Here is a 23,417-nt window from a genome sequence, read left to right on the forward strand (position 1 = left end):
ACAAAATCTCAGAGATCACAAATAAGGAGAGTTTGTGTTTGTAAAGCTGGGCTTTACACGTGAAGTGCGTGGAGCCTTCTGAAGGACTGATGACTGCAGATACAGATAATAAAAAAACTATTTGCTGAAAGTCTGTGCCCTAATACGCAATCTGAGAACTAGACCTCTGTAAGATGTCTGAGGTAGGTTTCAAAAATACTAGGGAATGGACTTTATTTTTCTATATTTGAAGGTAAACAAGGTAAGGTTAAGTATACAATTAACCTGAGAATTTTAACCTTCGAAGGAAAATACTATTATAGCAAATCACTTCACTGTGTTTTTTGCTTGCAGCTATTAGAAAGATGTTTGGAACTCTGGCAAAACTAATGTGAAGCATGAAGGGATGGGTTAATAAATAGGCTGACAGTGAATAAATTTTTACAATGCAGGTAGATGCAGTTTTCATATTAGTAGCCACATCCCAGGAGAACAACCAGGATCATGAATGTTGTACATATGGGCGACAGAGAAGATGAAGGTCTTATGCGTTTTTTATATCAGGTTTTTTTCAGTCTTAGTGTGAAGACAAGTTTATCGGGTGTTATCAAATCTGTTCCTATTTATTGCAAACAAATGTTACTTGACAAATGTTCCTAACAAATTTCTAATAATAATTAAAAAATTGAAGCATATATTTAACACAGTTCATAGGAAATATATTTAAGTAAACTAGAATTTGAGATTATTCATGTATCTTTAAATATTAAATGCATTAATTCTATGGTTCATGCAGAGCAAAGCAAATTATATTCTATTTTCCTCCTCTCCCTCCTCTAATTATAATTACATATTTTGCTCATCCAATACACTGTAGGACTTTGTTAGTAGCTACTGTTAGTAGCCTGGAACTTAATGTTGCTTTTGTTTTAATCACATGATGAAAAACACTACTGAAGAATTTATTTGAATAACATTGCCTCCATGATCCATATGAAATTTTATTGCTAATCACTGGAGTTGTATTTGTAACTCAGAAGTTGTGAAACATGCCTCCATATCTAAAATGCTGACTGAATTTACATATAAAGCTTTATAAAACTGCCTGTGGCTTTAAAACTCAAGTGGAAATGCCTTTAGAGCTTTTGCAAGTACTTCCATTTTTAGTAGAATATTGTTTTTCATAACATTTGGCAATCGAGGTTCATTTATTGGCTGAACTGTGGAATCAAAATTAATGCACTCATATATTTAAAAAACCTTAAAGGATCATTGCACTTTTGGCAATGAAATTGTAGCTGGATAGAGTTGTCTTTTTTGGTATTAGTGACTGTGTATCGCTATTATCTCTTTTTAACAGAGATAAAATTTGATTAAGCTGAAGGAGATTTGAAGGCACTTGCATTTTTTTGAGGGATACTCATTTCTATTTGGTCCAAGACAATTAATAATAATGTTGCTTGTCCATCTAGGGCTAGGTGAATACTTAGTTGTTTCTGTGAATCTCTGAGTATGATGCTTACACAGACTCAAAAACCTTTCTGTCTGTGCTAATAAAAACTGCTGATGTGATGCAGAAGGAATGCATACTCTTACAGATTTTTTTTTTTTTTTGATCTGGTCTCTACAAAATCCAATGTAGTCTTACTATGTTTGGTTGGTTGCTTATTTTTAATCCTGAAGGAAAAACATAAGAAAAATTTTCTTATTGTGGGGCATCTCCTCCAAACTGGTTATGTTCAACTTTGCTCAGTGAATGCACCGTTTTTTTCCAAGGTGAATGAGAGCCAGTGGGAAGCTTGCAAAGGAATTAAAATGAAATCATTCATCTTATTTAGAATCTAGTTGATTTGTAAGAAGCTAAATGTGCTAAAATTTGCCCCTTTCCCTCAGTTACTTCAAATTCTCATCACATGCTTGTTTTACTTAACAAGGCAGGGCTGGAATAAGTAAAAATAAAAAAATGCTTTCTTATCTTTCAGTAATTTATGCAATGGAGACTTAAGCCAAAGGTATCCTATTTTTATTTATTTATTAATTCCTAATGGATTATTTTGTCCATCAAATTTGGCCTACAGTGTTCTAACATATACCAGCTTCTAATTTATTGACACTTTCATTATTTCTTGTTTGTCTTGGGTGTTGCATGTAGTAGTTTCATTCTATACCATGCCTTGTATTAGCTGAGAGCTATCAATGTTCACACTTCATTTATCATCTTGCTACTTCTGATATTGTAGTCTTGTATCTGGCTTACAGGCCAGGCACACCTAGTCAGTTTAGCTGGTTTTGCATCAAATTTGTTTCACACTTCAGATCATCTTCCTCTTATCCCTGTTTAATTTCTTTTATATCTCTTTTTCAAATGCGAAGGACAGAACTGCACAGTGTTCATTGTAGTGTGCTTCATGAGTTAATAAAATCTGTGATTTATAACGGTGGTCTGTCCTCCCTTTTTCTCCTAGTAATTTCTACCCTTCTATTTACTCTCTAAACTAACCTATCTTATGTTTTTATGGTATTATTCTAACCCCAAGATCTTGTTTCTGAATTATGTTAGTTCTGAGTTCATCTGTTTATGAGTATGTTGAAAAGAACAGGCAACAAGGATGCTTTTAACTCTTCAAAAGGAAATGGATAACTGTAGATGTGTGTGATTCGTGCAGTATATTTCACATGATTATGTCTGCAAGTTTCACAGGGCAATTTTAATTAAAAAACAATACATTGATAGGTAATGTACAACAAAATATCTTTTACAGATAGAGCATGCATGCTACTGAGTGTACCAATGAGTAAAACTCTAGGATGATATTGTGCCAAATTAAGCCTTACATTTTTGTTTCATAGCAAGAATCTCCCCCTCCTTTTGTACATAGAAACAGTTTAGTGGTAAGAAAAATTGGTATTGCTGAATGAAAAATAAGATCAGAAATGCACTTGAGACTTTTGGCTTGCAATGAGTTTAATGAATGGGAAAATGTAGAGAGGTTAAGTAGTAGGAGTGATGAAAGATTTATTGAGCTTGCTTTATCTGGAAAGATTAATAGGATAGATTCAAGAGGCCTACAAGATTTTGAATTAATTAAATGTTAAGTGCTTAATCTTTACATACTAATTCAGTGCAAATATCACTGTATTTAAAGAAAAAGGAAAATAGATCAATAGATGCTCCCTGTTTCTTTGAGACTAGGGAAGGGCACCCACTTATATTCAACATTTCTATGAAAGACTATTGGCTGTGAGATAAAGATGTTGCTAATGAAGACTGGGAATCTAAAGGTTTAAATGTCTGTGGTGTAGAAAAAGCTGGGCAAAATTGTGTTTCCCACTCCCTCACCCATCAAAAAGAGCTGTACAGATTTCTTGCAAGTGCCAGCAGTTCTCAAAGTTGTTTTTTGTGTTGTTTGGGTTTTTTTGTTGTTTTTTCAGTTAGTTTTTTTTGATTGGTTGGGAACATTTTTTTACATTGTCCTCTCTTTTCTTCTTCCTGAATCATTTAGCTACTCTTTCTTTTGATTTGCAAACTGAGACTAGTGCTCCTTTCCATATTGCATAAGAACACCAGAATAAGCCTCATCAGAAGCCGCTGTCTCCTCATAGCTCGATTCCTTATGTGCTTTCCTTATTACTTTCTTGGCCTTCAGCCCTATTTGATGATTGATTCAAGTTTTTCACTCAGCCCCAAAATGCCTGTGCCTCCTCCACTCAGAGCCAGACCTAATCTTCCCTTTATGGCTGGAGTGCACGTGGCCTTTATCATTATATTTTTCTTGTAATCTTTCCACAAAGGGAGATTTTGTTCCACTGTAAGGTCTTATGTTGTTGCTCTACTTGCTATGGCTGACTTGACAATATCCCAAGGTTCAGGGTCATGCATGTTGCAGAAATGTGCAGTAATGACAAAGACAGCCTTTTTACAGTAGGCCTCCCACATTAGATTCTGAGGTTGCAATTATCTTTCCTTTTCTTGTCTTTATCTACTTATTTGTAATATTTTTATTGCTGCATAAGCTCATTTTATAAGGGATGATTTTTTTCTGGGATGATTTTTATGTAACTAAGAAGATCACAAGCTAAGTTACTGGGTTATGTTCATCTCAAATAATTGATGAACTTAAGCAAAATTTCCTTGGACAGTTCATGAGAGCTACTTCTGTGATTCATCTGTCCCACCCAGATCCTTAAGCTATCATTGTTGTTTTTATAAAAGATTTGTCTGGTAAGAGTTGACACATATTTGTGCTGTAAAGAAATATTTATTTATTCCCAATTACATCCTGTTGTGGGTTTAAGGCAGATCTGGGTAAGCCCAACTGAACAGAATTTTAGGAAGGAGCAAACTATAGCTGATGCTATACTTTTGAAAATAGTTTTTCTCTCCAACTGCTGATGTGAGACACCAGAAGGAAGAAGTCTTCAGAAAATACACTGAGAGTTAATGCAGCTGCTGACTGGCTGAAGTGTGTACATAATACATATGTTGAGGGAAAGGAGTGCATTATTTTCTTGTGTGTCTCTAGGAATCCGGAAGGACCGCAGAGGTGGACGAACGATGAAACAAAAACGTCAAAGAGAGGAGCAGGATTCCAGGAATGGGGAGGCTTCTACAGAGCTGCGAGCTCCCACCCTTTGGACAAGCCCACTGATGGTTAAACATAACAAGAAGAACAGTCCAGCCTTGTCCCTGACGGCAGAACAGATAGTCAGTGCCTTGCTGGAAGCTGAGCCACCCATAGTTTATTCTGAATACGACCCAAATAGACCATTCAATGAAGCCTCTATGATGACCCTGTTGACCAACCTTGCAGACAGAGAATTAGTGCATATGATCAACTGGGCAAAGAGAGTTCCAGGTAAGAAAAAAAAAAAGCCCCAGTGGACTATAAAACCTCTACATCTGAAACCAATAGAAAAAAGACGAACCAGATTTCACATTACACATTCCAATTTCATGCAAATTGCTCACGTAAGTGTAAATACATAAAACTCCACAAATTGTATATTATATGAGTTGATAAATATTTAGAGTGCTCTGTAAGTGACCTTTGAAGAAATATTTATTCAAGGAAAGGTATTTCCCCACACTATAAAATACTGGAGAGTTTTTTTTATTGATTACGAAAAGCCAAATCTAAATGATTAGATCTAATCAAATTATGCTAATTATTTAGATCCTTTTGAAAAAAAAAAGGTTTACTCTCACGTCAGAAATTTAAGCCATAAATTCAGCATTGCTACTGAGCCTATAAGAATTACTATTATTTATTTAATTGCCAGTTTATCCTTTTGAACAGGAATTACAGATCTTCCATGAGTTTCGAGTCTGAAAAACACAGACAGAATAGCAGTTCTTGTAGGAAATTTTTTCCTGCTGGAACTAGATGTCTTTATCTGTAGCATTTGGCTGCTGAGCTATGATCCTCCTTTTCAGGAAGTGATTTACAGAATAGTGTAAGTGAGCAATTTTCACGGTTGAATGTGTGTTACACATTAATTCATATAATTTAATTTATTTTTATTAATGAAATGAGAGAGTACCTGTCAAATTTAAGTTTATGTTTTAAAAAAATTTCAGACTACAAGACTATAAGTTAAACATTTAGCGTTTATTAGAAACTCATTTCACATGCTGTACTTTTAACTTTGTAAAAATGCCAGCATACACAGTAATTTATACTTTATCATTCAGTGGGATTCCATTCTCTTACATTTTTACTTTAGCCATTTATTTCATAAAAATTATGTTGCTATTTTATGAAGGGATGTTAAAGAGCTCACCTCAGCTCTTACTCACATAGCGCATTACCTCAACAGCATTACACCTGGGTTATGCCATTTTTCTGTTTTCCTTCATTTAAACTTGGCAAGACTCTTCCTGGTAAATCAATAACTCACAAAATCTGAGTCTTTTCCAGTCTTCATGGGTTCCCTTTTTAGCACTTTTCACATGTCACTTTGTGGGCTCCAGCTATGATCAATGAGGACCTATGTGTGTTTCATTTCTCATCGTATCTTGTAAGAAATCACCTGAGAATTTTATTCTTTACAAAGTCACAGTGGTTAAGGACTGATCTACGTTCTGTTCATGTCAAGGGTGAGTTCTGTTAATTTATGTATGCTTAGGGTTATGACTTTACAAAATGCTTCTGAAAAATTAATATATGTCTATAGTGTTAAAACTATTTACTGTCAAAACAGCTAAATTCATGTGACTTTTCAGCTGATTGTGAGATATAATTAATATAAGACTATTAAAATCTGTTAATTTACATTCAACGTTAATATACTGCATTATAAATTCATTATGTTCAAGTGGAATAATTTGTCTTCTATGACATGATTTTGATGGTTAATGTAACTAATGAAAATGTGTTTAGATAAAGAGCAACAATGTTAGGGAACCCTGAATCTGTTTTTTATCCAGAAGTCTCCTAAAACAGATTGTCACAAGATTATTACATCCAATGAACATCAAAAAACTGCCTGGTTTACCAAATAGATGCTTCATTTCCTAAGCAAACCTCTGAAATTAGAAAATCAAATGTATAAAGTTACTGACAATTTGTGGATATTGAGTTGCTGAAGCTTGTTCAGAGAAGGGCAGCCAAAAGTGGTGAAAATTCAGAGCACAAGTCCTGTGAGGAGAGGTTGAGGGAACTGGAACTGTTTAGTTTGGAGAAGAGGAGGCTGAGGAGAAACCTTGTCACTCTCTCCAGCTACCTGAAAGGAGGTGGTGGCAAGGTGAGGCTCAGTCTCTTCTTCCAAGTTAATAAAAAGAGGACAAGAGGAAATGGACTGAAGTTGCACCAGGGGAGGTTTAGACTACATATTAGGAAGAATTTCTTTACAGAGAGTAATCAGGCACTGGAATGGGCTGCCCAGGGAGGTGGTGGAGTCACCAGTCCTGGAGCTATTAAAAAAATCTGTAGGTGAGGCATGGCAGGACATGGTTTAGTAGGCATGGTGGCTTTTTTTCTCACTTGATGGTTCTAATCAACTAGAGAGGATTTTTCTATATGTATAAACAGAGAACTGAAAAACTTTTTCTGTTACATTCAATGATTTGTTCATCAGCATTGTAGGATTCCACTCGGTTATTTTCTCAGCTAATTTACAAAGCTTCAGAATCAAGGGTAAAAGCCTCTTTTTTCTTGAAAGTGAATGTGATTTTTACCACTACGAAAAAAGTGTTGCAGAAAACAGCCTCTCCTATGCACACCTCTCAAGCCTTGGAATTGTTGTTCAAGTTCATTTAGCTGAATGCAGGCACATAGCTGACAGAAACCAAGGAGCCAGGTCAACACAAGTGGCTGGATTGACAGCATATTTGTTGAGGAGGGAAGGAAGACATTTATATCAACAGAGAAGAAACACAAGGAAGTTATGGCTCAAAAATAAATGCAAGGATTTCAGGGACATGATTGGAGTTTATTTTGCTGTATGGGCTTTAAGGAAGAGGGAGTGTGTCAAAGCAGCTAGCAAAGGTGTTTTGATCAGCCAGTCATTCTGATGATGTAAATACATGGGTGTGGAAGAAGCAGCAGCTAATTAGATATATTGGATAGAAGTAAATCTATTCTACAAAAATCAGTAACGAATATTAATTTATAATGGGATGTGCAGTCTAGTGTTGGCAGAGATATGTTATAAAAATATCCTGAAGAAAAGCTCCAAATTTTTTTCAGATGTGTCCTTGTTGGGAGGGTGAGAAGTTGTCTAAATCTTGATTGCAACTTGTGCAGCATTAGTTCAGATTTGCTTAAAATGATGCTGCAATCTTCATGGTGTTAACAAATTCCTGGGGAAAAAGAGAACTTGTGTCACTTTCTTGTGCATAATCTTAAAAAATTATCTTAAGCATTAAAATATAACATGATTGTTGACCGAGACCATAACTTCTCCCGTAATGATCCAATTCGTAATATGCCAAGTGCACAAAAGCTTCTTTTAGTTTCCCTCTGAAACCTTGGCAACTGATAAAAGTGGCTTTGCCAGATTACATGAACAAAAATCTTGTACAGTGTCCTATGACACACACAGAAAAATTCAGGATGCCCCACAGGACTTGCTCTTTACATGGCCTGATGGAGACTTTGGCTTAAGTCCTCCCAGATGGTCTCTGTAAGACACCAGTGGTGCCTGCAAGCCAGCTGAAGCAGCAAGCAGCTGAACATAAGGCTGGTGCAAACAAATTGCAAGTAGCTAGACTTTACATACGTTTGGAAATTGAGCCTTTTACCACTAAACTGGGACTCATCACTAAAAATCACATGTGGGTAAGGTATTATCGTAGGTGAAACACGTGAATACATAGGTGAATGTGTTCTGCTCATTTCTGATTCATTCCTGGAAAATATGGTCTCCTATTTTCTTCTTTTTTTACATAACATCTTAGGAATATAACCTGCAGGCTTAGAAATTCACTAATTCAGTTTAGGGTCTTTGATTCAATAAGCAAAACCATTACTTTCTGCTCTACAGAAATGCTGATGTGTCAAGGGAATTGACTTCTGTATTTCATCCTTCACTTACTGTATATATAATTTAGTACATTTAGTATAATAGAGTACTGTATTCTCTAAAACTAGTATTGTCAATGTGATGGTAATTTTTTTGGGGTGCAGAAGCTCTTGGGATGGTAAGAGAAACTACAAACTTGTACAGTGAGTTCATGGTAAAGAGTGTAGCTTTAAGGAAAATTTGTTGCAAGGGTGAAATCTTTGGCACTGTTGCTACAGTCTTGTATAACTATTTACTACAAGTACAGTAGCTGTACAACTTAATAGCCCTAAAATGGTACACTGGGCATACAGGCTTTGAAGTTTTGAGATGATTCACGGTGCTGTACTTATTTTATGGCTTCATGAACCGAGGAGATAAACATTTTGGCACTGATTTTTTTTTATTTCAAAGCCACAGAAGTTTCTATTTTCTTAAGATATTGTTTTCCCGTTTGACCTTCTAAACTGCTCTGTTTGTTAAATTAGGAACAGTGTGTAAAGAGGCCAACAATACCCACAGTTTGACACTGCACTTCAGTGACACCAACCCATGGAAAAAAAAAAATCAGCTTGCTTGTGTTTCACATATTTAGGGAAAAAAGAAATATAGCTAATAGCAGTCTTCGTAACAATTTTCCAACAAATCAGTAACAGTTGGAACCTCAGTGTTTCTTTTAAAATGCTGTTATATTTGATTTTCAAGAAATGCCTTAGTTTTCTTTGTTTATGGAAGTGAACAGTTTTAAAAACAGTTAATACAAGTTTCCAAAGCTATCCATTTATTAGCTTAGCACAGTAGTTATGTTCTACTCTAGGTAATTTTTTTGAAAAAAACAGCCTTCTTTAGAGTGGTGACACTCAAGTATATCTCTCCATTGAAATATTCCTGAATGGAGTACATGGTGCAATTTAAATCAGTAAGCAAACAGCCTATAAATGTCCGTTTTAACAAGTGTGCACATTTCCAAATAGGTTTATTAAGATTGTGGAAATACTCCATGTATGTGAAGTTCTCATGTACACAATGACTTTAAAATTGTTAGCCAAAGTGTTATTACAAGGCTGACTCTGTTCAGAACTTTCCAGATTAAAAAATATTTGAGTTCCAAAGTTCTGAATGTTGGGGCTTCCCAACAAGGTGTCTCAAGCAAAAGATACTATCAGGAACAAAACCTGACTTACTGTAAGTAATCTTCTTTAACTGTTTGCCACATAATAGCAGATGAAAAATAGCACCCAAGAAGTAAGAAGGACCTAACATTCTGTTAACAAGAACTAACATATTGGACTTCATTGGCATTCAATAGCATAGAACTTCATTTTATAAAAGATGTCTGTAGATGCAACTCTATTTGTCTTGGCAAACAAAGAGGTAAAAATGAGCATGCACAGTAATAATTTTTACATTTTTTTGCCAAAACTTAAGGAAATTAAACACTTAAAGTCTAATATTTTATTTCTAAAAGAAGCCATCTTTTTATAAAAACATTTCCTGCTATTTTTCTTTAGTTGATAAGTAATTTACACTCTTGGATGAACATATCTGTCTTAGAGTCCTGAGCAGTTCTGAACCCTGAAGCTTTCCAAGAAACGCTCATTAATTTCCACTCTAAGTAAACAGTAAGTAATGATCCCTCCTGATTTATTTATTCCTTAAAATAATTTAGAAAAAGAATATGCAATTGTTGGAGAGCACTGATGCGACACGTATGTGCATGCGCACAAACCCATTGTTCCCTGTTCACATAATTCACATAAATTTGCCCTTGATGTTTAATAACTTGATGTTTAATAACTTCGGCCTAATTCTTTTCGTTTCTCTCCAGTACTGCATCTCTGAGCACAATTAGCTGTCATTCCAGTTTGGATGTTCTTTTAATATCATCCCTATTAGTTTTCTGTTCAAATGAGTCACTCACTTAAATCTCACATTAGATATATAGGAGTTTTTAAGATATGTAGAACTAGTTGGGAGAGATTTATTGCAGCCTTTTTCTGGATTGGCTCTTACCCTGTCTGTATCATTGCAATGGTGCATTATATGACACATCTGTTACGCAGCTCATTTATTTTCTTTTATTGTCTCTCCAGGAAATGAACTATGTGTGTAAAGAGTGTGTTGTTTTGTCTCTGTGTTAGTTATGGACTGCTGCAAACTTAAGCCAGTGAAAGCAAGTTAAAGCATAGCTTGCAGTGGAATGGGGGATGACAAATCTGTGATTGTCTTGTTCTTCCAGGAGTTTGTTCTCAGCTAAGAGTGGCCATAAGGAAATATTGCCTTCTCCATTCCTTATGGAAAGCTTTGTTTCTTCTAAGCTGTCCACCAGGTCCTTAGCAGGGAGATGGAGAATAACTATTTACCACTGCAGTTAGACTCTGGGTCTAAACCTAAATCTTCTTAAGCCTCTTGGGGAGTCCTGGAAACAGGAGGGAGGAATCAAGACCTTGACTCTGGCTCCGTGACCTGCTCCTTTTCCACAACCAAGAGGGGTACTGCTCAGGATGTTGAGGAGCACCCCACGATTCTCCTGGGTATTTGGTATTCCTTGTGAGTGTCATGATCTCATAAAAAGAAAATGCATGTTGGCAGAAATTTCAGTGCTTTTTGTCAATGCAGCTTAAATTTTTTGTTTGGAGTTTCTTCAGTTGATCCAGTAGAAAGTCACAAGATCCAGAATTAAGGTTAATATATAGGCAAGGGGAAAATTACTGTTCAAAATCTCACTTGGACTCTAGACAAAATAGGCTGTGTTCCCTGTTAAATTTCATTCTGGAGTGGTTGAGGTGACTTAGAAAATTAAAATTCAAAAAACTTCATTTTCCTTGGTTCATAAAGATAAATAATGTGGCATTCTAGGTTAACTAGAATTTTTCCAGAGAACATTAAAACGTGTCAATAACCCAATAATGATGCATCTTCTGCAAGAGCTGCTGTTCCTCTGAAAACATCACTGTAAATAGAGAAGTGACTATATGGGCTACTAGCAAGTGAGCCAAATGTTTTCTAAAACATTGAGCAATCACTGTGTATGTTCATTGTATTAGAAACAACTGACCAGAATAAGGCTAACATTGTAATATTGCCATACTAATACAAAAGAATATAGCAGTATTGCATGTCTGACCTACTTCAGAAATCTTTGATTTCTGCAAAGGCAATATTTCATATGAGTTTTACACATATTTGTAGGATGTACTTAGTGGAATAGTAATTTGGGAAGTATTTCTTCTGGTTGCAATGCTGGCTAGAGTAGTTTCTACCCCTCTGCTTCCCCCTGGGTTGGGGCAGCTGTGCAAGTGGCAGTGTTGATCTGAGTTTTAAAAAAGCCTTTTCTTGTGCATGTGTTTTGCGTTGCCTGTAGCTTGTTTGAATTCCCAGCCCAGTTCACCACAAAACAGTTGAGTCAATTGAAATGTGAGGGTGACAGTGTACCCAGAATGAATAGCAACAAACAACTCTAACTCAAGCCTTTTTCTAATTTGATTTCCCTTTATTTCTGCTGCAACAGAGAGGTCTTTTCCAGTCTCTCCTGCACAAACCTTCTAGTTACTGGCACTAATTAGAGCCCTTATCCTGTTTGCTGAAGTAGAAAGTTGTGTAGCTTCTAATTTTCATATTTTTGCTTCATCTGTACTATTTTCTGTAATGATATGACAGAGCTGTGAGGGGTTTAAGAGTCAAAGGGAAGAGGAAGCATGGTAATTTCCCCCTCACTCAAGATGCATCCTGGTTCATAGAGCATCTTTATTTTGCACCCATCCCCGGAGTGCAAGTACATTCTTTGCCAAACGAGGCAAAAAATGGCTGTTCACTAATCTGTACCATCTGGAAGACAGAGGAACCCCACTTTTTCTTTTTGCTGTGTTAGAGCATTTTTTTTTTTGGAAGTTGTTCTTCTGTCTTTGTCATTCAGGAAAGCAGCAACTTCTGGAAATTTATTGGGCCACTGCACTGTACAGGTAGTAAGTACACCTAAGGGAACAGAAGCATGTGGCAGGTGTTTTGGAATCAGCACTTGGTTTTTATTTTTCTTCTCCAGAGAGGGATTTTGCAAGGTCTGTGGAAAAGAAAAGCTCTAGTAAATTTTATTCAGTGATGATGGAATGAACCACTGATACTGACAGGTTAATGTCTCACACATTTTAAAAGCACTATACATAAGCAGTCTCACCTGACAGAGAAAAGCTGCCAGTGAAAACCCATTGTATTTGTCAATGCTACTTTTGACTTCATTATTTTCCCCATTTGTTATTCATATAAACATGGCTGTGGAGAACCACTGACTGATATGAATAGCAAATGCACTTTTTTCCCCTCAAGTATACATGTAGGGTAGTGTTCTTTTACAGTGGGACTTTTGGGAAGAATGTTGTTTTATCACTGGGAAAATCTGAGTTGGCTCCTGGTTGTGCCAATGCCTTCCTATGTTACGTTTTTACAACACTCTTGTAATGTACCACGTTGTATCCATCCTGAAATTGATATCTCAGGGACTGATCTGCCGCATGGGAAGGCTACGAAGTATCCTACATATCCCTGCTGTGAAACAAAAAATCCCCTAATTTGAAGATTCTGATCTTAAAGGTATAGAATATGAATTAAATCTGCTGTTTTTAAAGTAATGCTTAGTATCCTTCTGTTTTATGCACTGCCAATGCACCTCTTCCCAAGAAATGTGGCTTATATCTTGTGGAAGTTTTACAAGCTATTGTATTCAGGTGTATGCAAAAATACCCTGAGAAGTGATCTTTCATGCTGCTAAGTATGTCTAAGGAAAACTTAAAGTCTGAAGTAATGTAATATATATATAAATAAGTAATTTATTTGAAATCCATTATGTTCCTCAGCTCTATTTCTTCCCTATTTCTGTACCTTTGTTTCACTCCAGGCATTTTTTTTCTTTTCTTTTTTTTTTTATTTTAAGGGGTCACTTTTAATCAAGTGTTCAAAAAACATCCTGACATTTGAATGAGACACAGACAAGCAGCATAAATACATTTCCCTTACTGTCTTATTTCAGCAGACACTTCAGTCAGAGTGCCCTTTTCTTGAAACTCCAGATGAGGCTTTTTTTACCTTTATCAGTAGTAGTGCTTCTGAGAGATTTTCGTAAAACTTCATCACTGCAATCTGATAAATTCAGATCTGCTCTTTTTCAGCTGACAGTAAATAATTGTTACCAGCTTTCTTAGGAGATATTTTATTTGCAAGTGATGTTGTGGATTAAATTTTAAGTGCTGATTTCAAGTAGGTGGGAGACAGAGGTATCAGCTTGTCAGAAACCACTCTGAAGTAATTCTGTAATAATTCTGTAATGGGAACCAGAACTAGTTCAGTATAATGCCCACGAGCTGATTTCCCCCTTCTTAACAAGCTGCCAGCCTGACACTCTGTCTCTTAGCTTCTGATTTTCTGAGCAGAGTGGTAAAACCTGAGGTTCATTGGGATCAGACTGCATTTAAGTGTGTTTTTAGATGCTTATAAACATAGATGATCTGTAGATGTATACAGCAAGAACCCAAGAACCTCCAGGATATCTTCAAATGTGGGCAACATCATTTGGGTAGCAATCATGATGTTTGCTGTCTCAGGGCTCCTGCACCAACCACAGTTCTTCTACCTCTGAGGACAGAAGTCTTCAGCCTGAAAAGTCTTCTATATATGAAGCAAATTGTGCCTTGAGTGTCAGTATGGTGATGTTCATAAAAGGGCCTCATATTCTATGTCTGAACTGTGTGAAGTGGTCATTTTTTCTAATTCAGGCTAGAAGTTTTATTCTCATCCATCAAGAGTCTGTCAAATTACTCCTTTTTTACCAGTTAGAAAAAAATACCAAATTATAATTCTGGGGAAAGTTACACATTTTTCTTCTAATCTCTAATTGCTGTTGTTGTAGTTATTAATGGGAGTTTTAAATATAACAGAATTCCATACAACTTTTCAGTCCTGACAGAGGATAACAAATAGGGTTTATAGTTCCAGTTACTTTGGATGGATATCTAAACTGTTTCAAAGCTTTTCCAAATGTCTCCATCAGAGTTGTGTGAATAATTAATTTCTTTGTGTCATGGCAGATCCAAACAATAGAGAAGAATAATTTTCACTTAATACATAATGACATTTTTGGGCCTTTTTCCTTGATAATAGCTTTTTCAGGTGTAATTAAGTATTTTATTCAATATGAAAGAATACACTTAATTAAGATTTTAGGTAATGTAGTTACCTGTTTAAAATGAAGACAGTTTTGGAAAAAAAGTCATATAAATCCTAGAAGTTTTAAGTACCATAGACAATGTGGCATATTAGAAATAGGTGCCTGGTGGAGTGCTGAAAACTAAGATGATGCAGCTTGGGGCACACTTTTTGTTCCCTGATACAAACCAGCCTGTTTTTATTTATTTTCATTTTGTGAATCTGACATGTTCTCCAGAGTGTTTTAGACTCACCAGCCTGTCACTTGCCCATGTAAAATGCCCTCAGGGTGCTTCCAAACAGTTCTAGCTTCAGCATATGTCTCAGCAGGCAGAGCAGGAGCTTGGTGGTGTTTCTCCAAGTCCAATACCTGCGGTCTGTATGCACACCTGAGTGTGTCCATGCAACATGCAACAGTTTCCTGAGGTTGCCTGAGGCTTTGTGGATGCTGAAATGTGAAATGGATTTGTTATCCATTGAAGCACAGGTTGCAAAAGAAGGGGTTTAAGTGAATGATGTGCTTTCTGGAAACATGCTTGCTAACTTTGTGTGTTCCCTTGAACAAGAAAATGAATATAAATGGACAGCTGCATTACAGTGTCTTGCTTTCCCTGTAATGTATTCCTTTGCTCTGTCATATGATGACACTCCCACACAGCTGCTAAAATGCTCTTCTTGTTGTAGTGGTTAAAGGAAATTGCCGCAATTAATTTTGCTGTCTTTGTTCTCTTTGATGTGTCATTATAATGTCTTGGATGAGTTTTCAGAGATTGGGTTCTGTTCAAAACCAGCCATGTAGGGGTGAAAAGAACTGGAGGGAAAATAAATATTTGAGCCTTATCTCATATATGCTCATGTTTCTGTTTCTGTGTAGGTATCAGCTGACGTAACGAACATAGAAAAAAACATATGCAGACATGGTTTCTGTTACTCACATTCAAGTGTGATTGACAAAAATAAGACTTCTCCCAAAGTGAACAATCTGAAGAAATAAAATGATTGCAGGTGCCTTAATCAAGCTAGCTGTATTTCCTAATGACTGTAAAGAATGACCAGGCCATGAACTCTGAGGTTATGCTTCATTTCTTGGGTACAGCACGTTATGTTCTGAGAAATTTCTATTTGTAGTCTTGAAGAAGTTTTAATCTTCAAGTTCACTACAGGCCTGACAGTTTTTCCCTCTTTTCCTTTAGTTGCAAAACAATCCTCTTTTCTGCTAGTTCCAGATGCTGCTGTAATGAGTGTTAAGTGGTTCAGTGGAGAGTAAGTACAGTAGGTCCTGGTATGGAATAGACTGTGGAGCAGAATGCTTAGTGCTCTGTTTGCTGGATTTTGTGAGTGAAGAAGGGGAGATGATAGCCCTCACAATTTCATAATTTGAAAGTCTTTCTAGTCAAAAAAAGATGTTAAAATCAACAGTCACATATCAAGCTTCCAGGTATGGGTGGAGATATAAGTAGAGATGGTGAAACTAATTCCTGAAGATTTAAACAAAATTATTGGAAATAATCATAAATATAAAAACAGGATTTGGGGGACATTCAGGAAGAACAGGGTTCATAATCATTAATTTCAGCTTTTAATTTCTTCAATAAATGTGTAGAAGAGTGGCTTAGGCTGGTCATTGTTTGTGTTATCATGCAAAGGGGGTTTTATCGCTTTCCCAAAAGGTTTTAAATTGTCTAATGATGAACTTTAGGTATTTCATATTAACAGAATTATAATTATAATTTCTTATAACTAACAGAACAAAAAGGATAAGAAATAGAACTGGTTTTATACCCTGAAATTTTTGGAGAAAATGGGGTGCATAGAAGTAGAAGTGAGCTGGCTGTGGTACAGTAAGTCTCCAGACTCGCTTTAATCAAGTTTTTTTTCACTTGCCACCCCTATCCTGTGACCCATGTGGCCATTAGACTGTGAAACATAACCTCCTTCATCCAACCTGTGGGTTTTTAGATCCCTCTTCCTCTAGCAAGGTCAATCTCACAGGGACGCAGCAAGTGCCAGGCATGTGATGCTGCCCAAGCCAGCTCTGAGCAGGGCTGCAGAGCCTTGCATGAAATACCACCTTGCTGCTGTGAAATAGTGCCCCAGACAAAGTGCCTTTGCTAAGTCAAGTTCTAGTGAAATTAGTCAAAGGGTTAAGAAAAAGCATGTAGGTATACTCTGTAAAAACTGAAAACAGCTGTAAAGTTTCACAGGTTGATCTTTGGTTTTAAAATCCTTCCCTAGTAACTGCATATTGAAGAGTCCTATTGAAACCTCCCAGGGGCATGCTGGGGTCATTTAAAAAGCTGTGAAAGAGTCTACTTCAGTCTGTTTCCTTTTCCGCCTTTCTTTGACTATATGTTTGCTTAAAAACTTGGTGAGTGGTTGTTCAAGAGACCTTTTGCCTGAAATTATTGCCTCAAACAGCCACAAAACTATCACTTATTTACATTTGATTTAGGTTGTGATTGGAGCACAGCCTGGTACTTTAGTAGAGGAGGTCAAACAAGTGCTGGAAACCTCATGCTCTCTTGGATACAGCTGAACATACAAAAAAATTCAACTCATGCTGGACATGACCTCAAGTCTTGGGGTAGGTTTACACAAAGTGCAAACCATCTGAGGTGGCTGGTGCTCCCTACCTGCCCATTGCCCACCTTTCACCCTCCTCCTCCTTTCTGGGTTATTTCACCAGCTGGTTGAATGCTTTAAACTGGCAGAACAGACCAGGAGAACAGCAGCCTTGGTGAGGCAGGGAGGGGAGGAGGGGAAAGAATGGAGTAGAGAAGACAGCTTGTATTTATGAGTATGTCTTTTGAGTTTATAAAAGTCAGGCAAGATTGCATAACCAGTCCCACAAATGATTTTAGCTGGATTTGCTTTTGATGGAAAACATTTTGCATAGCAGTGAACTCTTACAAAAATAAAAAATTAAAAAACCCCCCAAACCTCAAACTTACTTGCAACTGGCCTGAGCACTAGTATAAATTTAGCATAATGTAATTAACTGTTGCAGAGAAAATAAAGATGTATTACTTCATCCTGCGTAGTTTATTAAGCAGCTAATAAATAACATTAGTATCCTCCTTCACCTGTACAGTGAAAGACTCAGAGGATACCCTTTGAAAGCAAAGGTGATGGTCTGTTTCTGTTCCTATGTTTGTACCTCTGGGAATGGATGCAGTTGTTCTCAGTATGCAAGCAATGATCTCTGCATTTCATTTGCAAGCCTGAACTCCCTGAGAACAGCACAACTCCCAGAGGAAAAAGAACAATAAAGTAACATCTTACTGTTGTCTTCTTGAGTCTCAGACATCTGAATTACAGTCCAGGAGTGAATGATAATTAGCATGCTAAATAAGTGCTATATACTATTGTGGGAATCTGTTGTGTAATAATTTGTTGATCGTTTAATGTGCTTGGATTTTGTACAAAATACATATATATCTATCCCTTCTTGGTTATAAAACAGTATGATAAAATTTCACCAGCAAACTGGCAGGCAGCCCTCACTAGCAATGATCTTATGTGGTAGTTGTGGTTATAGTTATTATTGTCCATAAGTTTTGTTGTTATTTTACTACTTTTCAAAAGTGTTTGTTTAGAGGGGGAAGAAAGCTAGGCCTAAGATTTTTTATACAAGCAATTACCTTGCTTAGATTAGTAAGTGTTTTAAAACCAGTTAAGAATTAACACTTGTTTAGTTCCCTACATCCATGCTTTTTGCCTCATTCTAAAAAATTCTCCCCCAACTCTAACTCAGTAAGCCTTTATTTCCTTTTTCTCTATGAGAAAAGTTAAGTTTCTTCTGTTTCGGGTTTTTGGTGGGCTTTTTTTGTTTGTTTATTTCTTTGTTTTGTTTCCCCCAACATTTTGTTTATTTGTAACAAACAGAACTTGCACTTGAATTCACGGACGCTTCTCCACACACTTCTCCTTTTGTGACTGAAAGGACTGAAAGGCACTGAGAGCCTGCCACACCTCCATCCTCATCCTACCTCCTCCTGGATGAGGCACTTAACATCTCTGTGTTCTATCTATAAAATATATTTAATAATACTTAATGGCTTTACTGCCCTTTGAAAATGTAAAGTGCTATGTGAGTGCCGATTACTTTTATTATGTTCCGTGATGGAAGGCCTTAAAACATTTGTATTAACTGGCGCTGCTAATGCACTTTCTGGAATAATCTTTTGTTAACAAAGCAAAAGAGTTGCAAAATAAAAACTGTGTTTTAGTCAAGGCAGACACAGCAACAGATGCAAGAAAAGCCAGGATATGAAAGCACCTGGCTTCACTGGGTATGTCTGTACTGTGTTAGCTGTGGGTTTGAGCTACAACCCATCCCAGGCTCCATCCTTGCCAGGGAGAGCACAGTGAGGAAAAAGTCTCAAGCTTTGGATGCATGGACTGACCATCCCCCAGCACAGGACAGATTTTCCCAGATAATGAAATCCTATGGAATAATTTCCTTGGGCTGCTGTTCAATGAGAACTTGCTGTCCCCAAAACTCACAGGAGCACTCCAAAGGGTTCCTTGCTTTTGAGCTGGCTGTTCCTACAGCCCCACTGGGCCAGCACATGGTCTAATTCCCCAGAAGCAGTGCCAGCTAAGCTGGTGCTGTACTATGGACTTTGGACACTGCTCCCAGGCAAGACAGCAGTATTTCATTAAAATGTGGCAAGGGTTTGTCAGGAGAAGAGAATGTGTGTTTGACCAGTGGCAATGATCTGTCACTTCATCTGAAGTGTTTGCATGGCTCTAAATCCAGATTGTTCTTGGAGGAAAGCATTGACTTAGAGTAGATCAACTTTAGCTTGGCCAATTTCTTTACACGTTTGCTTTGGCATAGGGAACTGTATGGACAATTTTTATTAGGGTACATTTGGACATAGTTTAGACTGCTGAGTACCAGGAGTTTCCTGTCCTAAATGAGACATTGGCTATTTGTACCAGGAACAGCCTCAGGATCTTTTTAGTCCTCTCATCCTGAGAGGATATGAACTGCACAGGTCTGAAAAAGTAAGCACTTTATTGCAAGTCCTGGTAACTTTAAATATTCCTGGAAAACAGCTGAAACCATTAACAGCTTAAGAAATATTTGCCAGAGAAGTGCATTTTGGAATTGTCATGGTGCAGTTTTGAAGAAGAAGCAGAACAGACCAGCTCCAAGAAATGGGATCTGAAATAAAAATGATAAATGTGGCGTCGTTGTATCATCCAGCCTTAGGGGCAGCATCATGTGGGGGGGTTGGCTGCAGCTGTACACCCGCCAAACTGCAAGACAGGTCTCCTAAGAAAAGCTCAGGGAGGATGGAAACCTCCCACAGAGAAGGACAGAAGCATGTTTGATCTGGACTTTCAGTATGAATACAGACCATGAAAGCAGGGCCTTGTGTTCCTACTGGCTTTTTGGGTTTGTTCCAAAACTCCAAACATCTCTAACTCGTGTAATGTTAATGCCCATAAATTGTTATTTTCCAGAAAGATTTAGAACCATTAGAGCTGAAAATGGCAAATGTGAAGTAAATTTTTAAAAGTAATTAACAGTAATTAAGACCACATGCTGTTCTCTCTGATCTCATTTAATTTCTGACAGACTGTTTAGGCTTAGAAGAGTCAATGAATAATTTTGGATTAGTATAATTATACATACAGCAAAACCAGGGAATTCTGAGTGTAGACAAAGTATACAGACACTCTTACAATTGTGCCACTTTCTCTGTATTTGCCTTTCAGACTTCCATCCCTGGAACTCAGCAACTTGCATTTTTTTTATTGACCCCACCAAAGTAACAAAAGTAATGTCCCTTTAAGAAAAAAATGAAATAGTGAGCAAAATACTTGGGCTGGAAATGTTGGATTTTAGAGATTTTTGATCTTCATCCTTCTAAATAGGTCTTAATTTAAAACACTTGAGTGGTGTAAGCAATTAAACCAATATGTCCATGTCATACCTTAGTGCCCTCAGGAGGGAGAACTTACTAAAAGTTTCTTATAATTTTGGTTTGAAGACCTGCAGAAAGAAGTAGGATTAAGCAGCCTTGTAGAAATAGCTGTGTGAATACTAAAACTCATGGAAAACAGTGTTTGTGGTTCTCTCATTTGCTTTTCCTTAGTCTGTTTTTCCCTGCTGTTGCTGTGCACAGACAAGGCTACAGTCAAAGTGTAAGTTTTAGTCACTTTTTTAGTTTTTAGCCACCTCTTGGGTTGAAGAGGCTGATCGACCCATGCAAGTTCAGACCAAAACCATAGAATCATAAAATGGTTTGGGATGTAAGGAACTTTAATGATCATCTAGTTCCAACACTCCTGCATGGACAGGAACACCTTCCACTAGATCAAGTTGCTCATCTGATGCAATGGGTTAGGGTTACTGTGCATCAAATGTCATCTGATGTGCTAGATAAATGTGTAGATACCCTCTCACCTCTCTGCTTGAAGTGGAGAGGTTGGGCACCAAGCTCATGGCAGGGCAGCAAGCACAGATTTTGCATCTTGATCAAACAATGGTGACTGAGCTATTGGTCCTCCTATGTGCTTTATCGGAGGAGAAACAGGCTGATTTTCCTCTTCCTGGCTGTTTCTTGAGAACAAACCTGCTGTAGGTGTTGTATTTATGTTTGCCTGTTTTATCCACTTAGATATTGCAGTCCATATAAAATTCTTTTAGTTTGGATGCTTTATTGAGTGGTTGCTAGCTATTAGGTTGCAGCACTCACCACTACATTCCTGTTGCCTTTGCCAACCAAATTAATGGTTTGTTCCAAATGTGGCCTATTACATTACCATTGCATAGCTGAGATATTGTATTCAGTTGTAAATAACAGATTTTTGTTCTGTGGTTGTTGCTGCTTTTCAAAACACTGCATTAGGATAGAAAAAAATAGTGGTTAATCTGTGGAGATTTAAGACATCTGATGTACAAATGTTCTGATTTCCCATAACATTTTTGGATTATATGGTATCCTATATTTTTTTGCTGTAGGATTAAAAAATGCCTGATGCTATCAAGTTGAAGACTTTGAAGACAAGCAGGCAGGACATTAAGGAAAAGATAACCTTTGGAATTCAATAATCAAGCCTGTGTTGTTCAGCATATTCATAAATTAGGTGAAAAGAAAAGGCATGAATAATGGTCATAAAAATTGTGGATGACATTAAATTGACTAAGGTGATAAAGACAAGGGCAGACTGAAAAACTGTGAAGTTCTAGTCTCACCATTTCTAAACGAATATAGCTCAACTGGAAAATGCTCCAAGAAGGACAAGATGAGTAAAAAAGGCAAGAGGATATCTTTCATGTGAGTGATAGATGAAATACTGAAAATGTTTGGGAAAGAGGTTAGCAGTGAGGTGATGGCCTAGAGAATGATGGCATCTTACAATAAAATAATTAGATGTATGAATTGAAAGAAACAGATTTTTTTTTTCCCCCAGAACAACAGGAGATCATTATTTTCCTAATTTTAACATAGAGTGTGAAATGTCTTACTGGAGAGAATTATTTCCAGAGTATGTGACAAATCTGAAGTGGATTAAATGCCTAAGTGTATTGAAAAAGCATCTGGACAAACTTTAAAGGAAAAAAGTCTAAGGAACTTAAGCATAAAAAGACCATATTAGACTCTGGAAGTCCCTGAGCTGCATACCACTGGAGATGGAGAAAGCTTTCTGTAGACACTTATGTTTGCTGTGTTATACATTTTACAATAAGCATCTAGTATTAGTTGCTGTTCTAAATGGTATACTAGGTGAATCTTTGTGATTGCTTTAAAAAATTTTGTACTGCTTTTGCTTTACTTTCTTTCAAAGTACTTGGAGACAGAGTCATTCTTTATGGCACAACGTGGCTTTTTGTCTTGGAAAAAGTGGCTGAATATTTCAGGTAATAAAGACGTGTGGCATAAACATATAGGTAAGATTACAGTTGGATCAGATGAAAAAAAGATCGTTTTATAATTTGTTGTGGGAAGAGGAATAGTCTGGACACCTTGTATTTGTGTCTTAAGAATGTTAGTTGAACATGCAAAATGATGGCAATGAAATGATTCCCAATATGATAGTTGGCACACAGTGTAGGACTTAATGCTGTAGGGTTAAATCTGCAATGAGAGTGGACATTGGGTCCCAGAAAATGTTAATTGCTAGAGGAATTGCTTCTGATAAAACAGAAAGCTACTCACTGGGTCAAAAGTCACTAAGGCTTGACTTCCAAACTATTAGTTTGGAAGTAATTAATTGGTAAAACTCAACATAGAAATGTGTTGGTAGTGCTTATTTCATAGGACTGCAGTGTTCACAAGGTATGTTACAGCAGCAATAAATGAAGACCATCTGAACTCTGCGTTGTTCCACACTGCAACCAAAGAGCCTTGTGCATAGACCACTTATCTATTATTGTCAGGGATATACATCTTACCTAACACTACTTTCAGCTGCCTTTGTATTCTTTCATGGCAACTCTTGTCCAAATTCCCAGTTTGCAAACAGATTTTCTCATACCTGTTGTAGACAGTTGCTGTCTTCCTTTTTTAGCTTGGTAGAGTTATACAACTACAAGATTCCCAAGTCTAATGTCACCCCCGGAGAGTTGTGCTTGCCAAAGTAGGGCTTTTTATAGCTTTTCATCCATGGAGCCACTGCTGCTTCAGGGTGTCTTATTGTTTGAAAGAGAAAGATTTGTATCACATTGTCACCGACGTGGAACATCCTGTTACTTTATTTTACAAAAGATATCAGTTTAGTTT

At 36.9% G+C, this 23,417-nt stretch overlaps 1 protein-coding gene across 1 annotated transcript in view; it reads left to right on the top strand.

The window, feature by feature from the left end:
- ESR1 (estrogen receptor 1) overlaps nt 1-23,417 on the top strand; it is a 155,555-nt gene that overhangs the window by 102,311 nt on the left and 29,827 nt on the right. The window contains 1 exon segment of the mRNA XM_071740589.1: nt 4,503-4,835. Coding sequence (XP_071596690.1) covers nt 4,503-4,835 — 333 coding nt within the window.

The sequence above is a fragment of the Heliangelus exortis genome, chromosome 3 (assembly GCF_036169615.1).
Source record: "Heliangelus exortis chromosome 3, bHelExo1.hap1, whole genome shotgun sequence".
Lineage (NCBI taxonomy): Eukaryota > Metazoa > Chordata > Aves > Apodiformes > Trochilidae > Heliangelus > Heliangelus exortis.